Source organism: Pseudorca crassidens, chromosome 13 (genome assembly GCF_039906515.1).
Source record: "Pseudorca crassidens isolate mPseCra1 chromosome 13, mPseCra1.hap1, whole genome shotgun sequence".
Lineage (NCBI taxonomy): Eukaryota > Metazoa > Chordata > Mammalia > Artiodactyla > Delphinidae > Pseudorca > Pseudorca crassidens.
The window spans coordinates 30,181,660-30,206,254 of record NC_090308.1 but is presented as its reverse complement, the minus strand read 5'-3'; the positions used below and the strand labels follow the sequence as shown (position 1 = coordinate 30,206,254).

The window sequence follows — 24,595 nt, the reverse complement described above, 5'->3', positions numbered from 1 at the left end:
ACCATTAATAGTTTATTCATGGATGAACAGAATCCTCTCATACCAAAAAAATGAATTGCTCTAATCCATATTTCCTTTCTTAAGGTCATAAGGCTTTGGCTACTTCAATGGAACAATAAATTGCTTTGTAAAGGAAATAGTGGCATCATTATATTAATCTACGAATTAAGTATAAAATTTTAGTTGCTCTGAATTTTAACAGCCCAATTACCATTTGTCTTGCCAGTAGCCTTTTTAAAGATACAATCTACTTACATGTGTTAATGTTTTTCAGTTGCTATAGATTGCCTAAGCCCCAAGGATTATATCACCAAAACCATTACAGCATCATAAAGTGATTTGGGTATTACACAGAGAACAGTCAGTGGCTTTGTATACCACCATTGACTTACATCAGAAAATCAAAGGTCTAGAGTTTTGCCACTGAGTGGGATGGTAATAATAAAAAATAAAATTGACAGAAAAGGAGAGAGTTTTTAGATATCTGAATAAAATGATTTGGAGCTGGGTTGTGGAGATTTACTGGGATTTTGTTAAATCAAATACTTCTTCCTTAAAAAGTTCAGCTATTATATTAGTCTCTGAGGGTTGCTGTTAACAAAGTACCACAGACTGAATGCCCTGAACAACAGAACTTTAGTGTGTCACAGTTCTGGAGCTACAAGTCCAAGGTCAAGGTGACAGATGGGTTGGTTCCTTCCGAGGGCTATAAGAAAAAATCTGTTCCTTGTCTCCCTCCTCTTCTGGTGGTTTGTCAGGAATCTTTGGCATTCCTTTCTTGTAAACACATCACTTCAATCTCTCTGCGTTGATATTCACGTGGAGTTCTGTGTGTGTGTGTGTGTGCATGTGCGTGTGTGTGTGTCTGTCTGTCTGTCTCCAAACTTCCTCTTCTTATAAGGACATCAGTTATATTGGATTAGGACTCACCCTAATGACCTTGCATACTTCTGTAAAGGACCCTATTTCCAAATAGGGGTCACATTCTGAGGTACTGGGGGTTAAGAGTTCATTTTGAGGGGGACATGATTCAACCCATAACAGCTGTTAATACCCAAACCCCAACTTTAACGAACCTCTTCTAACGTATTTAGCTCTGTTCCCCAGAACGTACAATCTCTTTCAATGACACACATTAGCCAATGAGAAATAAATAACACTCCAATGAACTTGGTTCATTGGAAAATAGTTTTTCTCAATTGTATATTTCAGACATTCAGACACAATTTTTTTTTTAACATAAGCAAGAAGTAAAATTCCAAGTGAAGTGAGATCAGAGCTGGGTGCATTACCACTCTCAACTTCCATCTAGAATTTCAAACGTCAAGTAAAAGAAACTGAATTGTGAGCTTAATTATGTCAAAATGCCCAGGACTGTTCTGAGCACATATAAGATCCTTAATAAATAGCGGTTACCTTTCTTTAAATATAGCAGTTATGGGCTTCCCTGGTGGGGCAGTGGTTGAGAGTCCGCTTGCCGATGCAGAGGACACAGGTTCATGCCCCGGTCTGGGAAGATCCCACATGCTGCGGAGCGGCTGGGCCTGTGAGCCATGGCCGCTGAGCCTGCGTGTCCGGAGCCTGTGCTCCGCAAAGGGAGAGGCCACAACAGTGAGAGGCCCGCGTACCGAAGGAAAAAAAAAAAAAAAAAAAATATATATATATATATATAGCAGTTATAAATCCTAGACTCAAGAAATAATTTATTTCTCTATTGTCTACAGAGCAAACTAATTCCCTTACAAAGTCCCCACCCACTGGGTCAGGAGGAAATTCCATCGTAATGAGATTCTAATTGTTTTGCACAGACACATCGTGCTGAGCTATCCCCATCTCATCTCTCCAGGTATAACTCTTTACAGTTCAAAAGAAGACTTCTCCTTATCTCCTTCTTTTCCAAATCACTACCTCTGACCTCAAATATTATTTGAAAACTAGATTTTATGCCACAGTATAATCAGAAACTGACTCATCGGCAATTAGAACCTATTCTTTCCTTCAGGAAAAAAGATTTTAATATTCAAATCTCACAAGAAAGTAAAAAAAAATGTTTTAATCTTCTAACAAATTTTAAAAAAGGGACAAAGAAAAGAGAATTATGTTTCTGTAATAAAATTCACATTCAGGCTAGACTAGACTGTAACTCACCTGAGAGCAGGGGTCAGACCTATTGAACGCACCTCTTCATACACAGTGAGTTGATGAATGAATGAATGAATGAAAGTAGTTCTTTATCGATATGGACATAGGAAAAGCCCTAAGGTATCCTGATGGAAAAAGTTGGGGGGAAAGGCAATGTATTTTAGTTCAAAAGCTTACATTTTGTAATGAGAAAATCCATGTTCAAATTCCAGTTCTTGATGTTTCACTCATTTGGAGCCTTGTTTTCTGCAATTGTAGGTAAAATGGAAATAAAATCTTTCAGAATTCTTGTGAAATTTAGAGATAATTTGTCTCAACTGCTTGATACATAAAAGTACTTCACATATGGGTAGTTGTGATATTTGTTATTATTACTGTTTTGCTGTTGCTATTGTTTTACGTTCCCAACAGATCCTGTAGAGCTTGGAACATAGTTACTGCTCAGGAAAATGTTAACTATGGAAAGCTGAAGCTTCCTCATGGTTTCAGGGTCAGATAATCTGGGTCTACTGAACATTAAACTTTAGTGACTCACACTAAGACACTGTGGTAGATAGAATAACTCCCCCTAAAAAAGATGTCTATGTTCCAATCCCCAGAATTTGGATATGTTACTTTATATGACAAAAAAAAAAGGACTTCATGGGTATGACTAAGTTAAAGATCTTGAGATGGGGAGATTATCCTGGTGGACCCAATGTAATCATGAGACTCATAAAAGGAAGCAAGAGGGTCAAAGTTAGAGAGAGAGAAGGGAGGCAGATGCAGAGTTTGGAGTGACCTTGGAAGGTGGAAGTCCAGGCTGCTATCGCAGAATACCACAGACTTAAAAAACATAGATTTATAAATCTTCTGATATTCCAGGAACTGACTTCACGAGGAGAGAGAAGGACCAGCCGGAGTTGTGGCAGATTGCTGAGATTAGGTCCCTGCTATGGACAAGTACTAGTTTCCCAAGTACATTGACCGAGCATGAGAAGCCAACACCACGGGAAGTCATTCTGCGCCTGCACTCCATGGGACATCTTCATCCTGTAATCCTTTTGATTTTATTAAATTACATCTTTTTTTTTTTTTAAACATCTTTATTGGAGTATAATTGCTTTACAATGGTATGTTAGTTTCAGCTTCACAACAAAATGAATCAGTTATATATATACATATGTTCCCATATCTCTTCCCGCTTGCGTCTCCCTCCCTCCCACCCTCCCTATCCCACCCCTCCAGGCGGTCACACAGCACCGAGCTGATCTCCCTGTGCTATGCGGCTGCTTCCCACTAGCTATCTACCTTATGTTTGGTAGTGTATATATGTCCATGCCTCTTTATCGCTTTGTCACCGTTTACCCTTCCCCCTCCCCATAGCCTCAAGTCCATTCTCTAGTAAGTCTGTGTCTTTATTCCTGTTTCACCCCTAGGTTTTTCATGACATTTTTTTTTTCTTAAATTCCATATATATGTGTTAGCATACGGTATTTGTCTCTCTCTTTCTGACTTACTTCACTCTGTATGACAGACTCTAGGTCTATACACCTCATCTTATACGGCTTGTTTTGGTATCACAGAAGACTTCAAGAAAGAAGAGACACGATGGTCCAGAGTACATGGGATAAGAGGCAAGAAAGTCAGTCAACGAGGGGATGGAGTAGGGCAGGTAGAGTAGCCAGCAGGACAGGAGAGACCTGTGTGTAGGTGGTTCATTGGAGAGGTTCTGCAGAGAAGAGGAGGAAGTGTCCAAATTCCATGGTGATTTGTATGGTAGATTCTTCCCAAAGGGAGAGATGCCAGTATTTCTTTGTCACTAGCTTGTTGAATATAACGAGAATCAGACACAGGCAACAGTGCAATAATAAGAAAACCAAGAATGTGCAGTATCCTGGAACCCAACTGAAGAAAGTCTAAAGGGACGATCATTCATGTCAAATGCTGGTGATAGGTCTGATGGGATGTAGCCTGAGTGGTAGCCTGAGATTTATAGCTGCTATATTTAAATAAAGCCAATTCATAATTAATATAAACATCTGTTTTATGCCCAGAGAGTGCTAGGCACTCAGGCACCTAATGAAGACCATAACTTTTATTTGATATTTTTCCCTCTCTTAATTGTGACTGGGGGTGGCAATGAACCAAACTTTCACTTTCACTTGTATTATTCACTCACTCCCACCCTATTACTCCTCACCTCATGGAGGATCTACTCCGATCGCTCTTTGCTTTTTTCCAAACAATTCCCTCACGTGTAATTTTCTACTTCGTGCTCCTCTGTCGTCACCCTTGTCCACCTAGCCATTCTTCAACCAAACTCAAGTGTCTCTTCCTCGACTGGAATAGCCCTCTTCTTTCTTGATTTTTGACTGACATTTATTAGAGGCAACTCTATGCTGGTACTGAGCTCTCATTTTCTATACATGGTCTCATTTAATGCTCAAAACAACCCAAGGAGGAAGGTCCTGTTATTATTCCCATGTTACAGGAAAGGCACATTGAAGATAAACAATTTGCTTAAGGTTCCCTTACTAGGAAGTCGTAAGGCTAGGTTTACAATCCAGGTCTGTTGGCTGAATTCAGAACTGGGGATCTTAACTTCTATATCACCCTCCCCTCCCATTGTCCTCTTGTTCCCCTCCCTCCCCACTTCCTGCCCAGAGAGCCACTTGCTTCCTCTCCATGTACCTGAGCTCCTTCTTTCCTGGCAGTAGGGTACCTGTAGTCACTTCCTGTGTTGTTAGGCAGTTGAACACGTATCTGACTCACTGGACTCCGAACCTACGCCTTTTCTCTTTTCCTCACTAGTGTATTCTCTGTGCGTGGTGTAGGGTTGTATATATAGTAGGATCTACAGTAGGGCCTTAGTGTTTGTTGATATCTTTCCCTTCTCCAGAGAAGAAAAACCTTCTGTGTATTCTAGACTTAATACTCAGCTTAACAGCAAAGTTTTTTGGTTGTCACATTAAAAACAAATATATTAATAAGAAGTTTCTTCCTAATTCTAATTTTACCACATAAGCTCCCCAGGGTGACATCATTTAACTGTTGTGTTTCTTTTTTTTAACTGGAGAGTTATGATAGCAAAAAGCAGAAGAAAACAGATTTTTGATGGGTATTTTGATGCAATTGATGCTGTTTATAAAGAAGTGCTCATTTTCCAAAACCTGAGTGTTCAGAGTATGTGAAATAAAGCTGAATATTAAGGGAATGTTTTTCACATGTTTGCTTCCTATGTCATAGTAGATACACTACTAAAATCATCAGTTCTATACTAGGATAGTGGTTTTTAAAGTAATGAAGAGAAAGGTGCTTGTATATTTTTGCTTCTCAGGCTGAGACCTCTAGTCCATTATTAAGACAGTCAGCATTTTAATGAAAACTTTATCAGGTGTTGGCAAGACAGGTCTGAACTCTGAGTCTTAAACCAAAGAATAAGTTATGCACATTTGTTTGCTAATATGTGAATCATGTTCATTTTTTTTTTTACATCTATCATGGTAAATAAACGACTTTGAAGTCCTGTAGACAGAAATGCCACCTCCCATCAGCCCTGCCTCCTGACTGGATCTTCAAAGCTGGTCTTACCCTAAAAGGTCTCTTCCTGCTGGCAGCCCCACGCTGTGAGATGGCCCTCCGTGCCCAGCAGGCACCAACTCTACCCGTGCAAGGTCATGATGCTCAGGCCCTTTGTTTCAGGAGGGTTGCTGTCTTACAGAAGTGAAAAATGCAATCAACCTTAACCACATGGACCCTGCAGGGAACGTTGCTGTGGATAGATATGCTTTGGTTCTAGCAGGGTATTTACTCCCTGAAGTATTATATGTCAGTTTCAAAAGTAACTAATTTGAATAGAAGTCTTTCTCAACAGCTTTTTATGTTTTCTTCTTCTTGAACCAGTAATCAAATGTCACTTGAGATTTTCTTCATCACTTAGTATCACCCACATGGACATTTCTTAATGAGCTCTGTTGCAAGGATATGATGGTTCTGGGGTTTATTAAAATTGATAAGGATTTGGACCCTTGCACTAAACTTATAGACATATTTTTTTCCATTTAGCTCTTTTCTCATCATTTCCTGTGGACTCACTCTCTTCTGTGAATATAGAAGTCAACGACTGCAGATCTGAACTGCCTTGGGTTTGGAAACAATTTACATCTGTAGTAACCTTTAATAAGTTGTGTGATATGGTAATAATTGTGATGTATGTGTGATGATAGTAAATACAGCTGAAGTGAGGCCAGCTATGGCCACCCAAGGATACGGTAACCGTGCCTTAGTGCCTTGATTGAGCGTGTTTTTAGCAGCTCGCAGCTGCTGTATTTTTTTTATTCCTGGTTTGCAATTATACTCCAAATATATAAGGTTGCCAAGCCGATGGCTTCCTTAACAGACCAGGTACTAAAGCAGTGAGCTCATTTCTCTCATTCCTGTACTATTATGTTCATCTGTAGAGTTCAAAACAGAGCTTGTACCATGTGGTGGGTAAGAGACTGGGCTCTGTAACCTGGCCTGGCAGCTTGCATATCCCTTCTCAACCACTTATCAGCTGTGTGACTTTAGGCAGGTTGTTTAACTTTTCTGTGCCACGATTGTCTTCTTATAAAATAGAGGTAATGAGGGCTTCCCTGGTGGCACAGTGGTTGAGGGTCCGCCTGCCGATGCAGGGGACACGGGTTCGTGCCCCGGTCCGGGAGGATCCCGCATGCCGCGGAGCGGCTGGGTCCGTGAGCCGTGGCCGCTGGGCCTGCACGTCCGGAGCCTGTGCTCCGCAACAGGAGAGGCCACAGCAGTGAGAGGCCCGCGTAATGCAAAAAAATAAATAAATAAAATAAAAAAATAAAGGTAATGAAAGTGCCTAACTAAGGGGCTATTGTGAAGAATAAATATGTGGCATCCATAGCGCCATGCTTGGTACATAGTAAGCATTCAGTGAATGTTGGCTTTTGTTAACATTGTTATGGCAAACCGGAACTGTAGATACTTGGTGTTTCCTTGAGTCACTACAGGTGCTCCATATACATGATCCATCTTTAATTCTACTTCCTGCAAAGACATTTTCCAAATGTAACAGACCCTGTCTTTAAAATGCCAGGGGAACTTTGATCTGCTTTTCTTTTGGTGCTTATCTTGCTGTACCTGCCATTGCAGTTATGGAAAAAAGCTCAGAAGAGAGCAAGAACCACTGTATTGATCACCAGGACCTAAAGCACCCAAGACCGATCAAATACTAGTTTTGAACGGACAATAGACATATATTTATATATCAGGCAGCTCTTTCACTCAACAGTCATATATCAATTACTTCTTGAGGAATATCCCCAATTAATAGTATTCCCACAGAGGAACACTTGCCTTGAGGGTGAGTAATGTTTACCAGAAAAATAAAATTTTCCAAGTGCTTTTTTGGGCTGCTAAATCTCAGCTATGCACATCAGTAGAAAAACCAACCACCTCAAAGAATGCGATTCAGTAATAGCAACAGGACTTTCCTCTCATGCCCAGACCTTTTGCTGGGAAAAGGAAAACCAATACCCCACAGGGGATCCTCCAGGTTGACTTCCTCCGGGGTTGCCCTGCTCTGCCAATGTGAGTGGACAGCCCAGATGGAACATGTTGGAACACCTGGATGCTCTTCCAACAACGTCAAGCTGAAGCCTGTGGAACATCTCTCTGATATAACTACCCTTTCACATACTCTCCCAGTTCCCTCAAGTGAAGAGGGAGGAATGTGGATTAAAGGCATGACACCTGATCAGTGGTAACTAGTCTCTTTGGATCATTGGTTATAGGTTACAGTACCGGGCAGTTCACAGTCTATGAAAAGATTCATGGACTCCACTCAAAAATGTGTTATGACTAAAGAAGAGAAGTTGCGCTCCATAGGGTATATATTATGTGTGGTCACTTCTAAAGACAAAAATCATCTTTGAGGGAGGTTTAGAAAGAAAAAGAGAGATTCATGTTAGTTAGGAGGTGACCTGAAGAGAAGCATGACTGTCCTGAGGAGAGGGGGGAACTCGGCCTCGGGAGAAAGTACTACAGGCAGGACCCAAGTTTCCTGATTTGCAAATAAACTTACCACCACTTTCCCCCGCCCACTCCAACACCAGCACCCCCAGTTCCAGCTGCTCCACTGCCCTGCTTTACCTCTTCTGAGGGGAACTCTTTCCCCCTTTAACCTCCCTTAGCCTCTCCTTGCTGCAAGACAACCAGGCTAGACTGGACTCTTTACACCATCTTCTGGCAACACCTAAAAACGTTTTAAAAGGGTGCGTTTTTGTTTCTTTTACTCAGAAGTATTCCCAAAGGTTTCACTTAGCTCTTCCTTTCCTAATTAAATAAGCTTTAAAAAAGAAAAAAAAAACATTTAAGATAACTAGAAATTGGTTTCATATTATTAAATAGTGTAACATATACTATTTTGTACTCTAGTAGCATAAGTTGTTGTTAAGGATCCTTTATTACCATTCTTATTTGTGTATTCTTAGTTTTGTGCTACTGATTAGCAATGAACTTCTATGATGTAAGCTTCTTTTTTTCAGTTGAAAAAAAGCAGAACTACCACTGAAACAATGAAGCAATAGTAATATGAAATATATGAAATAAAAATAATAAATAAAATTTTAATGTCAGGAAGGATATAGGGACAGAATCATATTCCGGTCTTGGTGAGCTCTGTTGAGGGTTTCAGAACTTCATTCTCAGATGTCACTGAGAAGCACGAGATAACTGGCTGCACTTCTGCTTTCCCAAGCAAAGCCCTCCTCAAATCGTCTACAACAATCATAGACTGCTATTATTCCCCTCCCTTCCAATAAAATCTCTACAAATTATTGCTATCTCTCAGACCCTCCTTTGTTCCCAAAGTTCAGTAACTTGGAAAATATATGGTGTGTCCTACTTAAAGACTAAAGCTTCCGTACAAGAGAACGGTTGAATTTGAAGAAGCCTCATTAGAGTGTTTGGATTGTTCAAGATAGAAGGGATGTGAACAAATAGCTAAAGTCATGGAGGTGTCCACGGATGAAAAGAAATGTCGACTTAAAAGAAAGTAACAAAAAAGAGGGTTTTAGATTTAGAAAGAAATTTCCAAACTCTCATTCATTGGCTGGAGAAATAAAGAGACATAACCAAGGTCATACATGGCTTACTGGTAGCCGTGTGGGACAAGAGCCAAGAATCTCTGATCTCCAGCTCGTTGGACCTTCCTACAACAGAGAAGGAGATTCGGGCCATGTTGAAGTAATGCCAGTGAAGCTAAACAGGACAGTGACAGCAGTGGTCCCCCCCTAAATCTAGACTTATCTGGATGCATTGTTCTGCATGCAATATACAGAATTCTATGTAGAAGAAGGGGAAGATCTAATCATAATTGGATGTACATTGAACCGCCTTGCCCACAGTTTTGGATAACTCCATGAATAAAGAGACAAGGCCTTTTATATCTTCTTCTTAAAGTTTGATATATATACGCAATGGAATATTACTCAGCCATAAAAAGAATGAAATATTGCCATTTGCAGCAACAGGATGGACCTAGAGATTATCCTACTAAGTGAAGTAAGTCAGATAAAGACAAATATTGTATGATATCACTTATATGTGGAATCTAAAAAAATAATACAAATGAATCTATTTACAAAACAGAAACAGACTCACAGACATAGAAAACAAACTTATGGTGACCAAAAGGGAAAGGGGGAGGATAAATTAGGGGTATAGGATTAACGGATACACACTACTGTACATAAAATGGACAAGCAACAAGGATTTACTGTATAATACAGGGAATAATATTCAATATTGTATACTAACCTATAATAGAAAATAATCTGAAAATAATATATATATATACAACCGAATCACTTTTCTGTATATCTGAAACTAACACAATACTGTAAATCAACTATACTTCAATTAAAAAAAAGAAACAAGGGCTACTTTTGGACTTCTTGCCAATCACAGAAACAGATTTCAGCAGATTGTTACACTAAACGTTAATTAGGTGAATTCTGAAGCTGTTTTACTCTTGGACGTGTAGCAGCTGCAGACATGGTCCTCCAGTTTGCACAAGGAACCTCTGGTGCAGGCTTCAAATGAGGCAGCTGATGGGTAACATCCCTCTTGCATATCTCAGTTCCAGCAAAGCCAAACTTCTGTGTAACCGTTGTCTGTTCTAATCTCTCTCAGGCAAGGATTTCGATGAAAGTTCTCCTTCTGTAAATAGGAAAACATCACATCTGATTTTTATCATATTGAGCTAAGGAGAATTTCCTTCTTGTAATGGTTCTCTCATTAAAACTAGGACACTCTTACTATTTTTCAAATGACTTTTGCATCTGCACTTGAGGAGTAAGCGAGGAGGAAGACCCATGGCTGTCTGGAATCCAGCATGCTTCCCCAGCATAGAAGGTACTGTGCTCAATGGTACTCTTGTTGAACACATTAGAGGCAGACATGCTGGGACATCCTCAGTCGTGTGAAGTCAAAGAAGCGTTTGCTGCAGGATTTGGCTTGACAAGCTTTGAAACATCCCCCAGCTTTTCGGAGGTATTATTATATTCTCCACACTTAATGGATCCACTTTTTTATGCTGCCAAAATGTGGTATCTGGGAAAGACAAGATGGAAAGTTGCCTGTGTTTACAGAATTCTAGTTACTGTATGTTTCTGTGATCTACACACACAAGTTAGGACCTGGGCTCAGTCAGGAGAGCAATTACCACTGACATATCACATTACTGAGCCACTAATTGGTATATGAAATGGGATATCTAGGCATTCAGAGAACAAAGCATAAGTAGTACAAAATAGTGGCTAAGTATGTGACCTCAGACGCATTGTTGCCAACATATGAAATAGAACATTTATCCTTTGGATTTGTTGCGAGTATTAAATGGTATAATGCAAGTACAGCAGTACAGGTGCGGTATTCTAAAAATGTTACCTACCATCAGCATTACATGATGCTAGAATCCTGGGTTGAAAGTGGGAACAAGACATTAATCCAGACTTTATTTAAATGATTAGGAATATGAAAATATTTGAAATCATTTGATCAACTGATCTTTTAAAGATTTGAAATAACACTGGCTTATCCTTAAATTGCCTTCTTTAAAGAGTTCATTTCACATCAGGTCCCTAGCATAGTGTTTTGCATGTAGTATTGGTACAATAATTGTTTGTCAAATAAATGAATTTTAAAATGAATGAACAAATGTATTGTTATCCATCACATGGTATATGATTTGTTCTTTCATGAAAAAATTGTGTAGAAATTTATCTTTACCCTCCATTTGTCTGAGCATATATGAGAGCTGTAGAAAGATTTGAATACAAGTCCATGAATTTCTGGCCCTCATTTATATGAATATGTTCATTTCTAGCGATAATATGTTAGTCATAATAATAATATCTTACTATTGTAGGGTAACTCAACAGTTTTCAAAGCACTCTCACATAGACTTCATGGGAGAAGTAGATGGGGATCATTGTCATTATTTTACAGAAAATAAAAAATGTTCAACCAGATTGTAAATTAAATGAGTAAATGAAAGAAAGGGAAGAGTGTCCGCACATGACTAGCTCTCAATACATGTTTCTTGGATGGATGGAATACATCTTTCACCATAACAAAGCCAGTTATACACATTCTAAACCTACTGCTTTTTCTACTACATCAAAACAAAGAGATTGAAGAACTGTATCTTAGTGCTTGTATCTATTTCTAATTTTAACATCTTTTTATAAGTTTATGGCAAAATTATTTACCATATTTGAAAAGCAAGTTAATCCGTGCACAAATAATTATCAGTATCTACTAAGTATTAGATATTGGTGATATAAATGTGGAAAGGAAGAACTTCTTCAAGGAGTTCATATTCTATTTGGGAGTTGGAGAACACTGACGGGAAACACTACAACAGAAGCATAAATGTAACCTTTTCCATTATTGCTAATCTATGGAGAAGATAAAATGGAATAATATGATAGAGTCTAGAATATAGGACACGGGGTTGGGGAAGATTAATGTTTTGCACAGTTAATTGAGAAGTCTTTTCTGAAGAGGCGAATGGGAAGAAGGCTGTTGTGAAGATGTTGCGAAAGAGTATTAGTTTTTCTTTCAATAAACCTTTGTTTGTAAATGGCTTTAAGATATCTATATTTATACACTTCTTCATATATTATTCAACATGATTACAGAAGCCTATTAATGTATAAAATCTTCATACCTTATTATTATTACTTATAAGCATTCTATATTAATTTTTAAAACACTGCTAATTCTCAGTACTTTTAAAGCTACTTAATAATTATATTTTACAGTGAGATTGTTTATGCATATATTTTAAAATCTCTTTTGTCTCTTTCTATTTCTTGCTCTAATTGGATTAAGTCAAATTTTAGGAACTAAAATTTCCTTTTCTCCTTTTTAAAAAATTCCATTCGGATCAAAACAGTCTGATAAAAATATTGGTACCAAACGATTTAAGACCAGCTGGAGTAAGATAAGATCAGGAAGGCAGGAACAAATGACTGTGCCTTTTTTCCAAGATTTTGATTGGATACTCTTTATTAGTTTTTTTTGTTGTTTTTTGGGGTTTTTTTTTTTTTGCGGTACGCGGGCCTCTCACTGCTGTGGCCTCTCCCGTTGCGGAGCACAGGCTCCGGACGCTCAGGCTCAGCGGCCACGGCTCATGGTCCCAGCCGCTCTGCGGCATGTGGGATCTTCCCGGACCGGGGCACGAACCCGTGTCCCCTGCATCAGCAGGCGGACTCTCAAACACTGCGCCACCAGGGAAGCCCCTCGTTATTAGTTTTGATGTAAATAATGGTTAGTGAAATTCATGATTCAAGCAAAGCTCAAGAGATCTGGCATCTTTCACCACAACAAGACTAAATTTATAGTAAATCTGAAATAGAACCCCAAGGAAAGTCTTACAAAGAGCCTGTAACTTTACAGTTGTTGAAGATTTTTGCAATGAAAATAACACAAAACAAAACAAATTGTAGCAGGGGATAGTCTTCTGACCAGCTTGATGCACCTCGGTGGATGCATCACGATGGCAAGTTAGGGGACAGAATCCGTGGCCTGCGATCTGCTGTGTATTTCAGGCAGAGGAGCAACCTGCAGACGAGAGAACCCAGCCTGTCCAGTCCACTGATTCAATGGCAAATTTTAAGAACTCTGTTTGCAATATTCAAACATACATACAATATAATGCCTAAATTGACGGTAAAAAATTAAACTATGGTGTTTCTGTGTTCAGGAATAAACAAGGTAAAAAATATACAACAAGGATAATAAGAAGTGATAAAAGCAGCATGGTGGGAGTGGGGGGTAGGGGCTGTGAAGATACAGACATTTATTCACTATATAACTTAAGAATTTTAAGCCACCAAACTCAGTCTTCTCAAAGGCATTTAATGCAATTCAACTCAATTCAATATAATATTGAGCGTTTAGTATGTGCCAGAACTTGGATGCAGGTCAATTTTAGCCATATCTCCAAAACCAAGCCTAATGCCTAGTATATGCACCGTAAATACTTCTGAATAAATAAAAGAATGAGTGAATAAAACTGCATGGCCCATTCAAGGATCTGATTCCAAAACTAAAATCAACCATGCTTTTTTTTTTTATCTGATTCCGTCTCTCATGTTCACTATCTCACTTAAAGATGGTCGTATGTTTCCAGTCACCCAAGTTGACTTTAGCTATTTCCTCACCTGGATTGGTTTTCCCATTACTGTTACAACACTTGACCACAAACTTATTGGCTTATAACAAAACCCATCTATTATTCCACTGTTCTGTAGGTCAAAAGTCCCAGTGAGCTCATCTGAACTCTCAGCTCAGGGTCTCGCAAGGTTGAAATCAAGGTACTCGCTGGGCCGGCTCTTTTTGGAGGTTCTGGGTGAAGAATCGCCGTCCAACCTCATTCAAGTTGTTGGCTGAATTTCGTTGCTTACAGCTGCAGGATAGAGGTCATCATTCTCTTGCTGGCTGATAGCTGGGAGTCACTTGCAGCTTCTAGAGGCAGTCTCAGCTCTGCCATTCCATCATCAACCAGCAGTGACCAGTCAACCAGTCCTTCTCATGGGTGACTTGAGTGCTTCTCATTCTTTAAATCTTTCTGACTTTCTCCTCTGCTCCCAGGCAGAGAAAACTGTTTTTCAAGGGCTTATGTGATTAGACTAGCCCTATCTGGACAATCTCCCCTTTGTCATACAGCAAGACATAATCACAGGAACAGTATCAGGGGGTGAGGGTTGTGAAGGCCATCCTGAAATTCTGCTTACTATACTCCCTATAACTTCTCACTTTGAATTGTCAAGCGTTACAGATTCTCGCATTCAATTCCTTGCGTTACTACTACATACAAATGAAGGAAGTGGCCTCGTGTATTTGCCAGGAAGTGGTAGGAACTAAAGAACAGATGCCTCCCCTAAGCAGCAGCCCAATGTTAGGTTTTAAATAAAAGCCTAAAAATCAAGATTTGGAGAGAAAAGTATCTATTTTAGCTATAGCAATAGAATTTTTTAAATCTATACAGATCAAAACAAACATTTTTGCTGGCTCTATCTAACTCTGGTTTATCATGTTATAATTTCCACACTAGACTCTGCACAGATTTTTAGCTCTTCTCAAAACAGGGGCTGTAAATGCATATCTCCAACATCTGGAATTTCTCTGACACCTGTTAGGTGCTCAATTAATGTGTATTCAATGAATTAATGGCAACGTTAATCTTTTAGTTAAAATAGGGTAATGGTGCATGTCATCTGCCTCTCTCACAGGAATGTAATGAGAATCAGATATTTTTTTATCTCCTTAGATAATAGACACTGCACCTGATTTACGATCACAAGAGTTATTTTAATAAATGAGGAGTATGGTGTGTTTCAATGTACAACTCTACCACTGAAATTGAGATTGCTCAAGAAAATTCATTGGGCCTTTGACAATATTTATATCCACATTATTTAGAGATTGCCCAAAAGCATTTATTCTGTGTATGAAGCCATACTTTAAATACCCACAACCCCCAAGCTAGTTTATTGGATACTTCACAAATGGACTTTTTACTCTACCTGAGGCCCAGCGTTTTGAGTACGTTGTCAATCCCTCTGCTACACCAAGAATTTCCCACATGGCTCTTTCCCAGTGTAATAGTCTTACCTAATATTATATTTAGCAGCAACTTTGATGTCTCTTCCAAAATTGAAATGTTATGTTTTCAAAAAATAAAACAGCCCAAATGATGGAGTGGGTGCTGGGTAGGAAAGGATTAAGAGCGTGAACGAGGACTTCACCGAGCTGTCTCAGTCAATGACATAGATAAAAGGTCCATCAACAAAGCAACATGCAATAAATTTTGAACTCCTGGGACAATTATCATGCTTCATTTCCTTGGACCCTCATGCTATTTGTTTCCATAGCAAAGAAAACGCACCGTTGAGCTCAGAAGCTATCAACGAGGAAAGGTAGAAGAACTGCCAATGTTATTGCTACTGTTCAAAGATTAATGGCATCTGCTGGATTAGCCTGAAAATTAACTCGGAGCTAGAATGTTGTCACAGTGTCACTTACTGTCAAAATTAAAGTATATGGGCTTAGATAAAAGACTAAAAACAAAAGCTTGCTCTGGGTTCATCAATAAATATATGGTTTCACAGATGTTGTCTCCCAGCAGATACATAAAAGTGTTATTATTCTCTCTTTAATACCCAAATAGTACGTTCCAAAGGGGCAAGGCACTGGATTCAGATAAATCATTAGCCATTTTCAGTAGGCAAGTCTTAATTTTTCATTTGAAGTTTTATGTGCTTTATGAAAAGAATGACATCTATAAACTGAAAGGAAACCTGGCATTCTTAAAAATTGTGGAGAAAGTTAACCTATACTTTGAAATAGAACATTCTGATTTTTCTTTTATGATTACCTGTACAAAACTAAATTTAGTTATCCCACCAATAATGTCTAGTATGCTATGCCAATTGAATTAATACTGAGTTCTCAGAAAAATTAATGAAACGAAATGTGTTATTTTAAGGGAAATAAATCTCAATCATATAAGATAGCTGCTTTTCAAATAATATCAGTTGGAATTTTAATAAAACTTATGAGAATTTTGTTTTCTTCCTTTTGGAGTGGATGTTTTAAGTCAAATATAGTAACCAAAATCTACAGTTTGGCTTTCTTCCCTCCAGGCATTCTTATGTTCAATTCCCACTATTTTTAGCTTTCAGCAGTTGTTCCAAGAACATACCTTTTCTCAGAAAGCAATATTTTCTCCATTCAACGAGAAAAACTCAGGAGAAGTTCAGAAAATGCAGACGCCCTAAAAATGTACTTGGCCTGCTGCTTCTTAGAAATGAAAAACAATTGGGTCTCTTCAGTTCAGCCTCTCTAAAGAACAAAGGCAACAGCAGAATTGGTTGTAACTAACTTGACCAACGATAATCTATTAAACTTAGACTTCAGTACCTTCAAACCACTTATGTCCCCTACTGTTAGCTGACTTACCTTATTGTCACTGATTCTCACAGTCAAGACTGGTCTTGATAGTCTACAACATTTTAGCCCAAAAGGCTCCACTGCCTTTTTAGTTTTTCTGTTTAGGAAAATTGGGAGCTTGGCAGTATAATCATATCTGACTAGCATGTGATGATCAGGCAGGGTACGCAGTAATTGCATTTATATCTTATTGTAGGGATGTGACATAATGATATATTATAGAGATGTGATATAACATGGTATGTGCTATAATGAATAACAAATAAACAAGAACAGGTGATACTAGTATAAAAATACCTAGAAAAGTATGAGGTCGGGTGTCAAGTATAATTCATAGGAATGAAAATGATTAAAAATGAAAACTGTGGTGATTTCTACTTTCTAGGGGGTAGAGTAGTTGTTTGGATAATTAATAGTGAAAAAACAAATTTCTATTCTGTTCCCTTCCACGTACAGAAGCTGTTGCAGGGCCATGGGCAGGGGAGTGGGGGAACGTTTTAAAGCCTCCACTGTATGATGATGTGGTTAGGTGGATCTTTGTTGATTGCTGTGTATCAGTGAGTCCTTTGGAGGTAAGAGGAGGCTCAGAGGTGAGTGGATCATGGAGGGTTAACTTGAAAGACACTATAAGGTGTTGGGCCAAAAAACAAAGGAGTAGAGTGTGGTAGGGGAGACCTTAAGAAAGGGATGGATCTGAGTACCATGACTACAGTAGTAAAGGCAACCAGAAGACTTAAGAACAGGGATGGGCAATAATTAATTTTGAGTTACATGCATTCCACAGCGGTAAAAAAGTCACTGTGTCGTACATAAACTTGGGTACAATCTGAGCTAAACACAGTGCCACCAGTCTGGTGAACGCAATCATTTTCAAGCATTAGCTCAAACGTCATCCTCTCTTTGTGACTTCACCTGACCCACCCATCTCCTGGGAAGTCCATCAGAGAAAATTAACTGTTTCTCTTTTTTTTTATCAATGTTCATTGAAATATAGTTCATTTACAATGTTGTGTTTAGTTTCAGGTGTACAGCAAAGTGGTTCAGTTATATATATTCTTTCTTAGGTTCTTTTCCATTATAGGTTATTACAAGATATTGAGTATGGTTCCCTGTGCTATACAGTAGGTCCTTGTTGCTTATCTGTTTTATATATAGCAGTGTTTATATTTTAGTCCCAAACTCCTAATTTATCCCTCCCTCACCCCCTTTCCCCTTTGGTAACCACAAGTTTGTTTCTATGTTTGTGAGTCTATTTCTGTTTTGTAAATAAGTTCTTTGGTATCATTTTTTAGATTCCACATATAAGAGATATCATATGATACTTGTCTTTCTCTGGCTGACTTACTTCACTTAGTATGATAGATCTCTAAGTCCATCCATGTTGCTGCAAATGGCATTATTCTTTCCTTTTTATGGCTGAGTAATATTCCTTTGTATAAAGGTGCCACATCTTCTTTATCCATTCCTCTGTTGCTGGACACTTAGGTTGCTTCTATGTCCTGGCTACTGTAAATAGTGCTGCTGTGAACATTGGAGTGCATGTATCTTTTTGAATTAGAGTTTTCTCTGAAAAGTAACCTTTTCTTGCTCTGTGTTCTCATAGTACCTCATCCATAACTTCTAGAACTTACCTACCTGAATTATATGGTATTGCTTTGAAAATCTGTCTCATCCATAATACCATGAACTATTTTAAGTCAGAGGCCCTTTCTAGTCATCTGTGTAACCCTGAAATCCTAGCACTATGCCTGTCTGGCACATAATAACCATTCAACACATCGTGGCAATCTTCTACAAGTGAACTTTTTAAAAAGAAAGAAAAGGTAAAAAATAAAAATCTTCAAAAACCACTTATTGGGCTTCCCTGGTGGCGCAGTGGTTGAGAGTCCGCCTGCCGACGCAGGGCACACGGGTTCGTGCCCCGGTCCGGGAAGATCCCACATGCTGCGGAGCGGCTGGGCCCGTGAGCCATGGCCGCTGAGCCTGCGTGTCCGGAGCCTGTGCTCCGCAACGGGAGAGGCCACAAGAGTGAGAGGCCCGCGTACCGCAAAAACAAAAAAACAAACAAACAAAACAAAACCAAAAAAACCCACTTATTGATCAGATAGAGAGATAAATTAGCTTAAAAAGAGAGAGAGAGAGAGAAAGAGAGATCAAAATTGTACTGTATTGTATTGGTACTTTAATTGTATTAAAGTACCAATTAGTCTGGACCTCTAATGTTTGGCAGGTCATTGTCTAGGACACATGTCATTTTGTACATGAGTCCCTTGTAGTATTTAGAAGGTTGTATTGCTACTAATTGTTTTCAAATCTTTCACTAGACTGTAAACCCTGTTGATGCTAAGACTGTTTTATATACCTGTATACATCCCCAGCAGCACAGTACCTGACATATATAATAAGGGTCTAGAAAAGTTTGAGAAAGGAAGAAGGAAAGGGAAGAAAGAAAAGGAAAAAGTTTAAAAGGGTGGGAAAAAAAAAAGACAAAGAGTGAACCCTTAAAACTGTAGTACAAAAATATTACAAAAGAATTTTTTGCCAGGTTGGGGGTGTCTAGGCCAAATAAGGCTCTCAGACATGTAAGAGATTCCAAGTTGACAGTGACTGAGCCAAAAGAAAATCTGATTCTTTCCCGTCTCCTCTTTGTTCCTCAGGTGCCACATGTGTATCTGACTAACGTCAAAACAGAAAGCTGGACTCCTTGTACAAAAATGTGCTGGCGAGCCATCCAGTGACCTTTAAGAATCAATCATTGCAAACGAGCATCGGAGCAAGAGGAAATGATCTTCAGCTGGGCCATTTCTCTTCTGCACACACTGGCTGGCGAAGAGGCAAGCATACAGTTACAAGGAGCACAACTTTTGTTTTCAAACTGCCTGCCCAAACCTTCCAGTATTTTCCATAGCTTTACTGCAAAAAATAACACAAGTCTAACAGGATGTGAAAACTCCCTCCATGTCTTGAGACAATTCCCCTCCCCTCAGCTCAGCCTACTGGCCTCTTCTTAGCCAGTGTGATCTGCGTCAATTGTTTTAGCAGCCAGATACTGAGAACAAATATTGGCCTTTCTCCTTCCTGTGTCCCTGAGTTCTCCCTTTATCCACGTGCACCTGGCAATTCCCCAGAGTCAGGAGGTATTGCCTAGTTCGTATTTGCTAGCTCAGTGCGGATAAACACAGCTCATCAGTAGCTACCAGCCCTACTTCCTTCCTCAACCCTCCTCTTTCTTTCCCAGTGTGGGGTCCAGCTGCCTACCTGAAGCTCTTACCTGGGCCTCTTTTTAAAATAACTTGTAGAGTGGAATGGTAGGCTCATACCTTTCCAGACCTCTAAAAACAGGTAGAAAATATTGTTTGTAGAATAATATTACTCCTTTGACGTTTGTCAAAGTTCTGGCTCACAAGCTTATACATTGTTTGCCATTGAATAGTTAATGGGAATCGTCAGTTCCTGTTATTCTTCTAATGAAGACATAAGTGCCTGCAGGAAATGTGTTTTGTTTATTTCTTTGTTTCTCTGTTGTTTGCTTTTGAAACAGAAGGAGGAGGTGAGGAAAGGAAGTTGCTTTGTTTTTTAGAATACATTCTTTTAAGGTTAAAAAACCTCTGGTACATCAGCTTTCAAAAATCATACTGTATCAGTCAGAACTTTGGATATAGGTCATTTTTTCCTAAAAGATAAATTTCTAGTTTAAGGAGGTCAATCAGAAATGAAGGTAAGCTGCTTCTGCTACTGCTAACATTTAAGAAGCAATGTTATATTAGGATAATTCGACTTTGGATATAAGATTTTGTCAACAGCTGATGATAAGTAACTGCCTAGCTGAAGAAGTTTACATGATGTTCAGAAGTGAATCTAATATTGTAGGCACAATACTGATGATTAAAACTATTTTTCCATTTTGAACAAATCTGTAAACTATACTACCTGTAATAGTCACTGTATATCTAGCTGTGAATAAAATGTGAAGATGTAAATGCTTGTGAAAAAAATTCGTATTATATCCCCTGCTAAAAAACTTTATTAGCTTTGTCTTTTCTTTTTCAGATATCATATGGGAATACATTTCAAAATCTCTTCATCTTTGTCCTCCGCTGTTCTTATTTCTTCTTAGAAATTTTCTGGGAATGCGTCTTTTGAGCTTTAAGAATGCATTCCTATGAGCTCAAAGCCTACCTAAGCAGAGGGAGAGGCTTCTTTTCAACAAGCTGGTATAAAACTAGGTTTGTCCTACAATACAGTTGACATCACTCCACTGGTAGGAGACATCATTAATTAAGGAAGCTACTTTCTCCTGCAGAGTACAGATGAGACTCAACCCTGCCAAATACAGAGCTCAGACAGCTAAGGAAACCTAGCCCCTGGACTGGTTATAGAGCTGGAGGAGGTCAGTTCGATTCTCTAAATTCCTTCTTAATGCCTTATACCAGCATATTTTGTTTTATTCCACTTCACGGATCCTGCATTTTTTTACAAATTGAAGGTTTGTGGCAACACAGCAAAGTTATTCAGCACCATTTTCCCAACAGCATTATTTATTTATTTATTTATTTCCATTGAGATGAGACAAGCTCTTTATTATGACTCATGTGTATATACAAGCTCATATATTTATATTTCCACACTGTGAGCAGATCTGAATACTTCAGAAAATCAAAGAGGGAATAATAAACCCAAGATTAAAGTATTGAAGTCTAATAAAATTAATTTTTTCACAGTTTGTACACGCACAGAAGATTCTGAATACTTAAAGTCTAAGTACATTAAGCTAAGCAGGATGGGTTTCCACATCAATTTATATATTTGAATGTTGATGTTGAATTCAGTGGCGCTGTATTACTGAAACACAATATCATATATCCCACATAAAAGAGACTGAGAATCACATGGCAATATATGCTTGTGATCTTTATGACCCCATTACCTGATGTTGCTAGATGACAAATGGCATATGTCTATACTCTATTTTCTTTTTTTTAATTAATTAATTTATTTTTAATATCTTTATTGGAGTATAACTGCTTTACAATGGTGTGTTAGTTTCTGCTTTATAACAAAGTGAATCAGCTATACATATACATATATCCCCATATCCTCTCCCTCTTACATCTCCCTTCCACCCTCCATATCCCACCCCTCTAGGTGGTCACAAAGCACCAAGCTGATCTCCCTGGGCTATGCGGCTGCTTCCCACTATCTATTTAACATTTGGTAGTGTATATATGTCCATGCCACTCTCTCACTTCGTCCCAGCTTACCCTTCCCCCTCCCCATGTCCTCAAGTCCATTCTCTAGTAGGTCTGCGTCTTTATTCCTGTCCTGTGCCTAGGTTCTTCAGAACCATTTTTTTTCTAGATTCCATATATATGTGTTAGCACACGGTATTTGTTTTCCTCTTTCTGACTTACTTCATTCTGTATGACAGACTCTAGGTCCATCCACCTCACTACAAATAACTCAATTTCATTTCTTTTTATGGATGAGTAATATTCCATTGTATATATGTGCCACATCTTCTTTATCCATTCATCTGTAGATGGACACTTAGGTTGCTTCCATGTCCTGGCTATTGTAAATAGTGCTGCAATGAACATTGTGGTACATGACTCTTTTTGAATTATGGTTTTCTCAGGGTATATGCCCAGTAGTGGGATTGCTGGGTCATATGATAATTCTGTTTTTAGTATTTTAAGGAACCTCCATACTGTTCTCCATAGTGACTGTATCAATTTACATTCCCACCAACAGTGCAAGAGGGTTCCCTTTTCTCCACACCCTCTCCAGCATTTGTTGTTTGTAGATGTTTTGATGATGGCCATTCTGACAAGTGTGAGGTGATACCTCATTGTAGTTTTGATTTGCATTTCTCTAATGATTAGTGACATTGAGGATCCTTTTAGGTGTTTGTTGGCAATCTGTATATCTTCTTTGGAGAAATGTCTGTTTAGGTCTTCTGCCCATTTTTGGATTGGGTTGTTTGTTTTATTTATATTGACCTGCATGAGCTGCTTATAAATTTTGGAGATTAATCCTTTGCCAGTTGCTTCATTTACAAATATTTTCTCCCATCCTGAAGGTTGTCTTTTCATCATGTTTACGGTTTCCTTTGCTGTGCAAAAGATTTCAGTTTCATTAGGTCCCATTTGTTTATTTTTGTTTTTATTTCTATTTCTCTAGGAGGTGGGTCAAAAAGGATCTTGCTGTGATTTATGTCATAGAGTGTTCTGCCTATGTTTTCCTCTAAGAGTTTTATAGTGTCTGGCCTTACATTTAGGTCTTTAATCCATTTTGAGTTTATTTTTCTGTATGGTGTTAGGGAGTGTTCTAATTTCATTCTTTTACATGTAGCTGTCCAGTTTACCCAGCACCACTTAATGAAGAGGCTGTCTTTTCTCCACTGTATATTCTTGCCTCCTTTATCAAAAATAAGGTGACCATATGTGCATGGGTTTATCTCTGGGCTTTCTATACTGTTCCATTGATCTATAATTCTGTTTCTGTGCCAGTACCATACTGTCTTGATTACTGTAGCTTTGTAGTATAGTCTGAATTCCGGGAGCCTGATTCCTCTGGCTCCATTTTTCTTTCTCAAGATTGCTTTGGCTATTCAGGGTCTTTTATGTTTCCATACAAATTGTGCAACTTTTTGTTCTAGTTCTGTGAAAAATGCCATTGGTAGTTTGATAGGGATTGCATTGAATCTGTAGATCGCTTTGGGTAGTATAGTCATTTTCACAATGTTGATTCTTCCAATCCCAGAACATGGTATATCTCTGGGATTTGTTTGTATCATCTTTCATTTCTTTCATCAGTGTCTTATAGTTTTCTGCATAAGGAGTCTTTTGTCTCCTTAGGTACGTTTATTCCTAGGTATTTTATTCTTTTTGTTGCAGTGGTAAATGAGAGTCTTTCTTTAATTTGTCTTTCAGATTTTTCATCATTAGTGTATAGGAATGCAAGAGATTTCCCAACAGCATTATTTTTTAATTAAAGTGTATGCATCATTTTGTTAGACATAATACTATCACACACTTAACAGACTACAGTATATTGTCAACAGAGCTTTTATATACATTGGGAAGCCAAAAATTTGGTGCGACTCCTACTATATTTAAATATGTAACCAATAAAGACCTACTCTATAGCTTAGGGGACTCTGCTTAATATTCTGTAATAACCTAAATGGGAAAAGAATTTTAAAAAGAATAAATACTTGTATATGTATAACTGAATCACTTTGCTCTACACCTGAAACTAACCCAACATTGCTAATCAGCTATACTCTAACATAAAATTAAAATTTTCAAATAAAATAAAAAGCAAAAAATATAAATAAACCACAAAAGAATTGATGTGACTCACTTTACTGTGATAGCTGCTTTATTGCTGTGATCTGGAACCAAACCCATGATGTCTCCAAGGTCGGCCTGTCATTGTGGTTTCTTATCTCTTACGATCACTCTGGGCATTCCTCATGGCCAATTTGAGAAATATGGTCATATTATGATTACCTACAGCTTTTCTACAGTACTGTAATGGATAGAAAAGGGTTTCTGACCTCTCCAATGTTACGAGTCAGAGAACTTTCCAGAATATTAATAATGCTAGACAAGACCTTCTCCTGGAGCAGCAAGTGCCACGACAGGAGGGTCCTGCAGCTGTGGAAGGAGCACATTCCGTTCCTTTCCTTGATCAGCCAGATTAAACTAGAGCAGGGCTCCCCTCATCTCTGCAACGCGTTCCAGCGTGAACTGGAGAGGTGCCCCTGACACACGGTGTTTCCAACTAAGAAATGTGCTAAAATTACCCAGAAGTTCCTCAAGTCCTGGCTCAGAGGATGCCACACAATCAGCATCACTCCCTTCTCCTCTTCAGCACTGTTTTCCTTGCTATTTCTGGAGCAAGTTACCTTTGGCATTTTGGAGGATTTATCATTGTT

At 38.6% G+C, this 24,595-nt stretch overlaps 1 protein-coding gene across 3 annotated transcripts in view; it reads left to right on the top strand.

The window, feature by feature from the left end:
• Nucleotides 1-19,579, top strand: part of LOC137204532 (uncharacterized) — a 285,170-nt gene extending 265,591 nt beyond the window's left edge. The window contains exons 9-10 of one of the 3 annotated variants that reach the window (XM_067702070.1): nt 3,007-3,176; nt 19,311-19,579. In XM_067702070.1, coding sequence (XP_067558171.1) covers nt 3,007-3,176; nt 19,311-19,391 — 251 coding nt within the window. In that variant the 3' untranslated portion in view covers nt 19,392-19,579. Of the gene's footprint in view, nt 1-3,006; nt 3,177-19,310 lie in introns of those variants that run through there. The other 2 variants (XR_010933679.1, XR_010933678.1) reach the window with 2 other exon arrangements.
• Nucleotides 19,580-24,595: the final 5,016 nt, after the last annotated feature.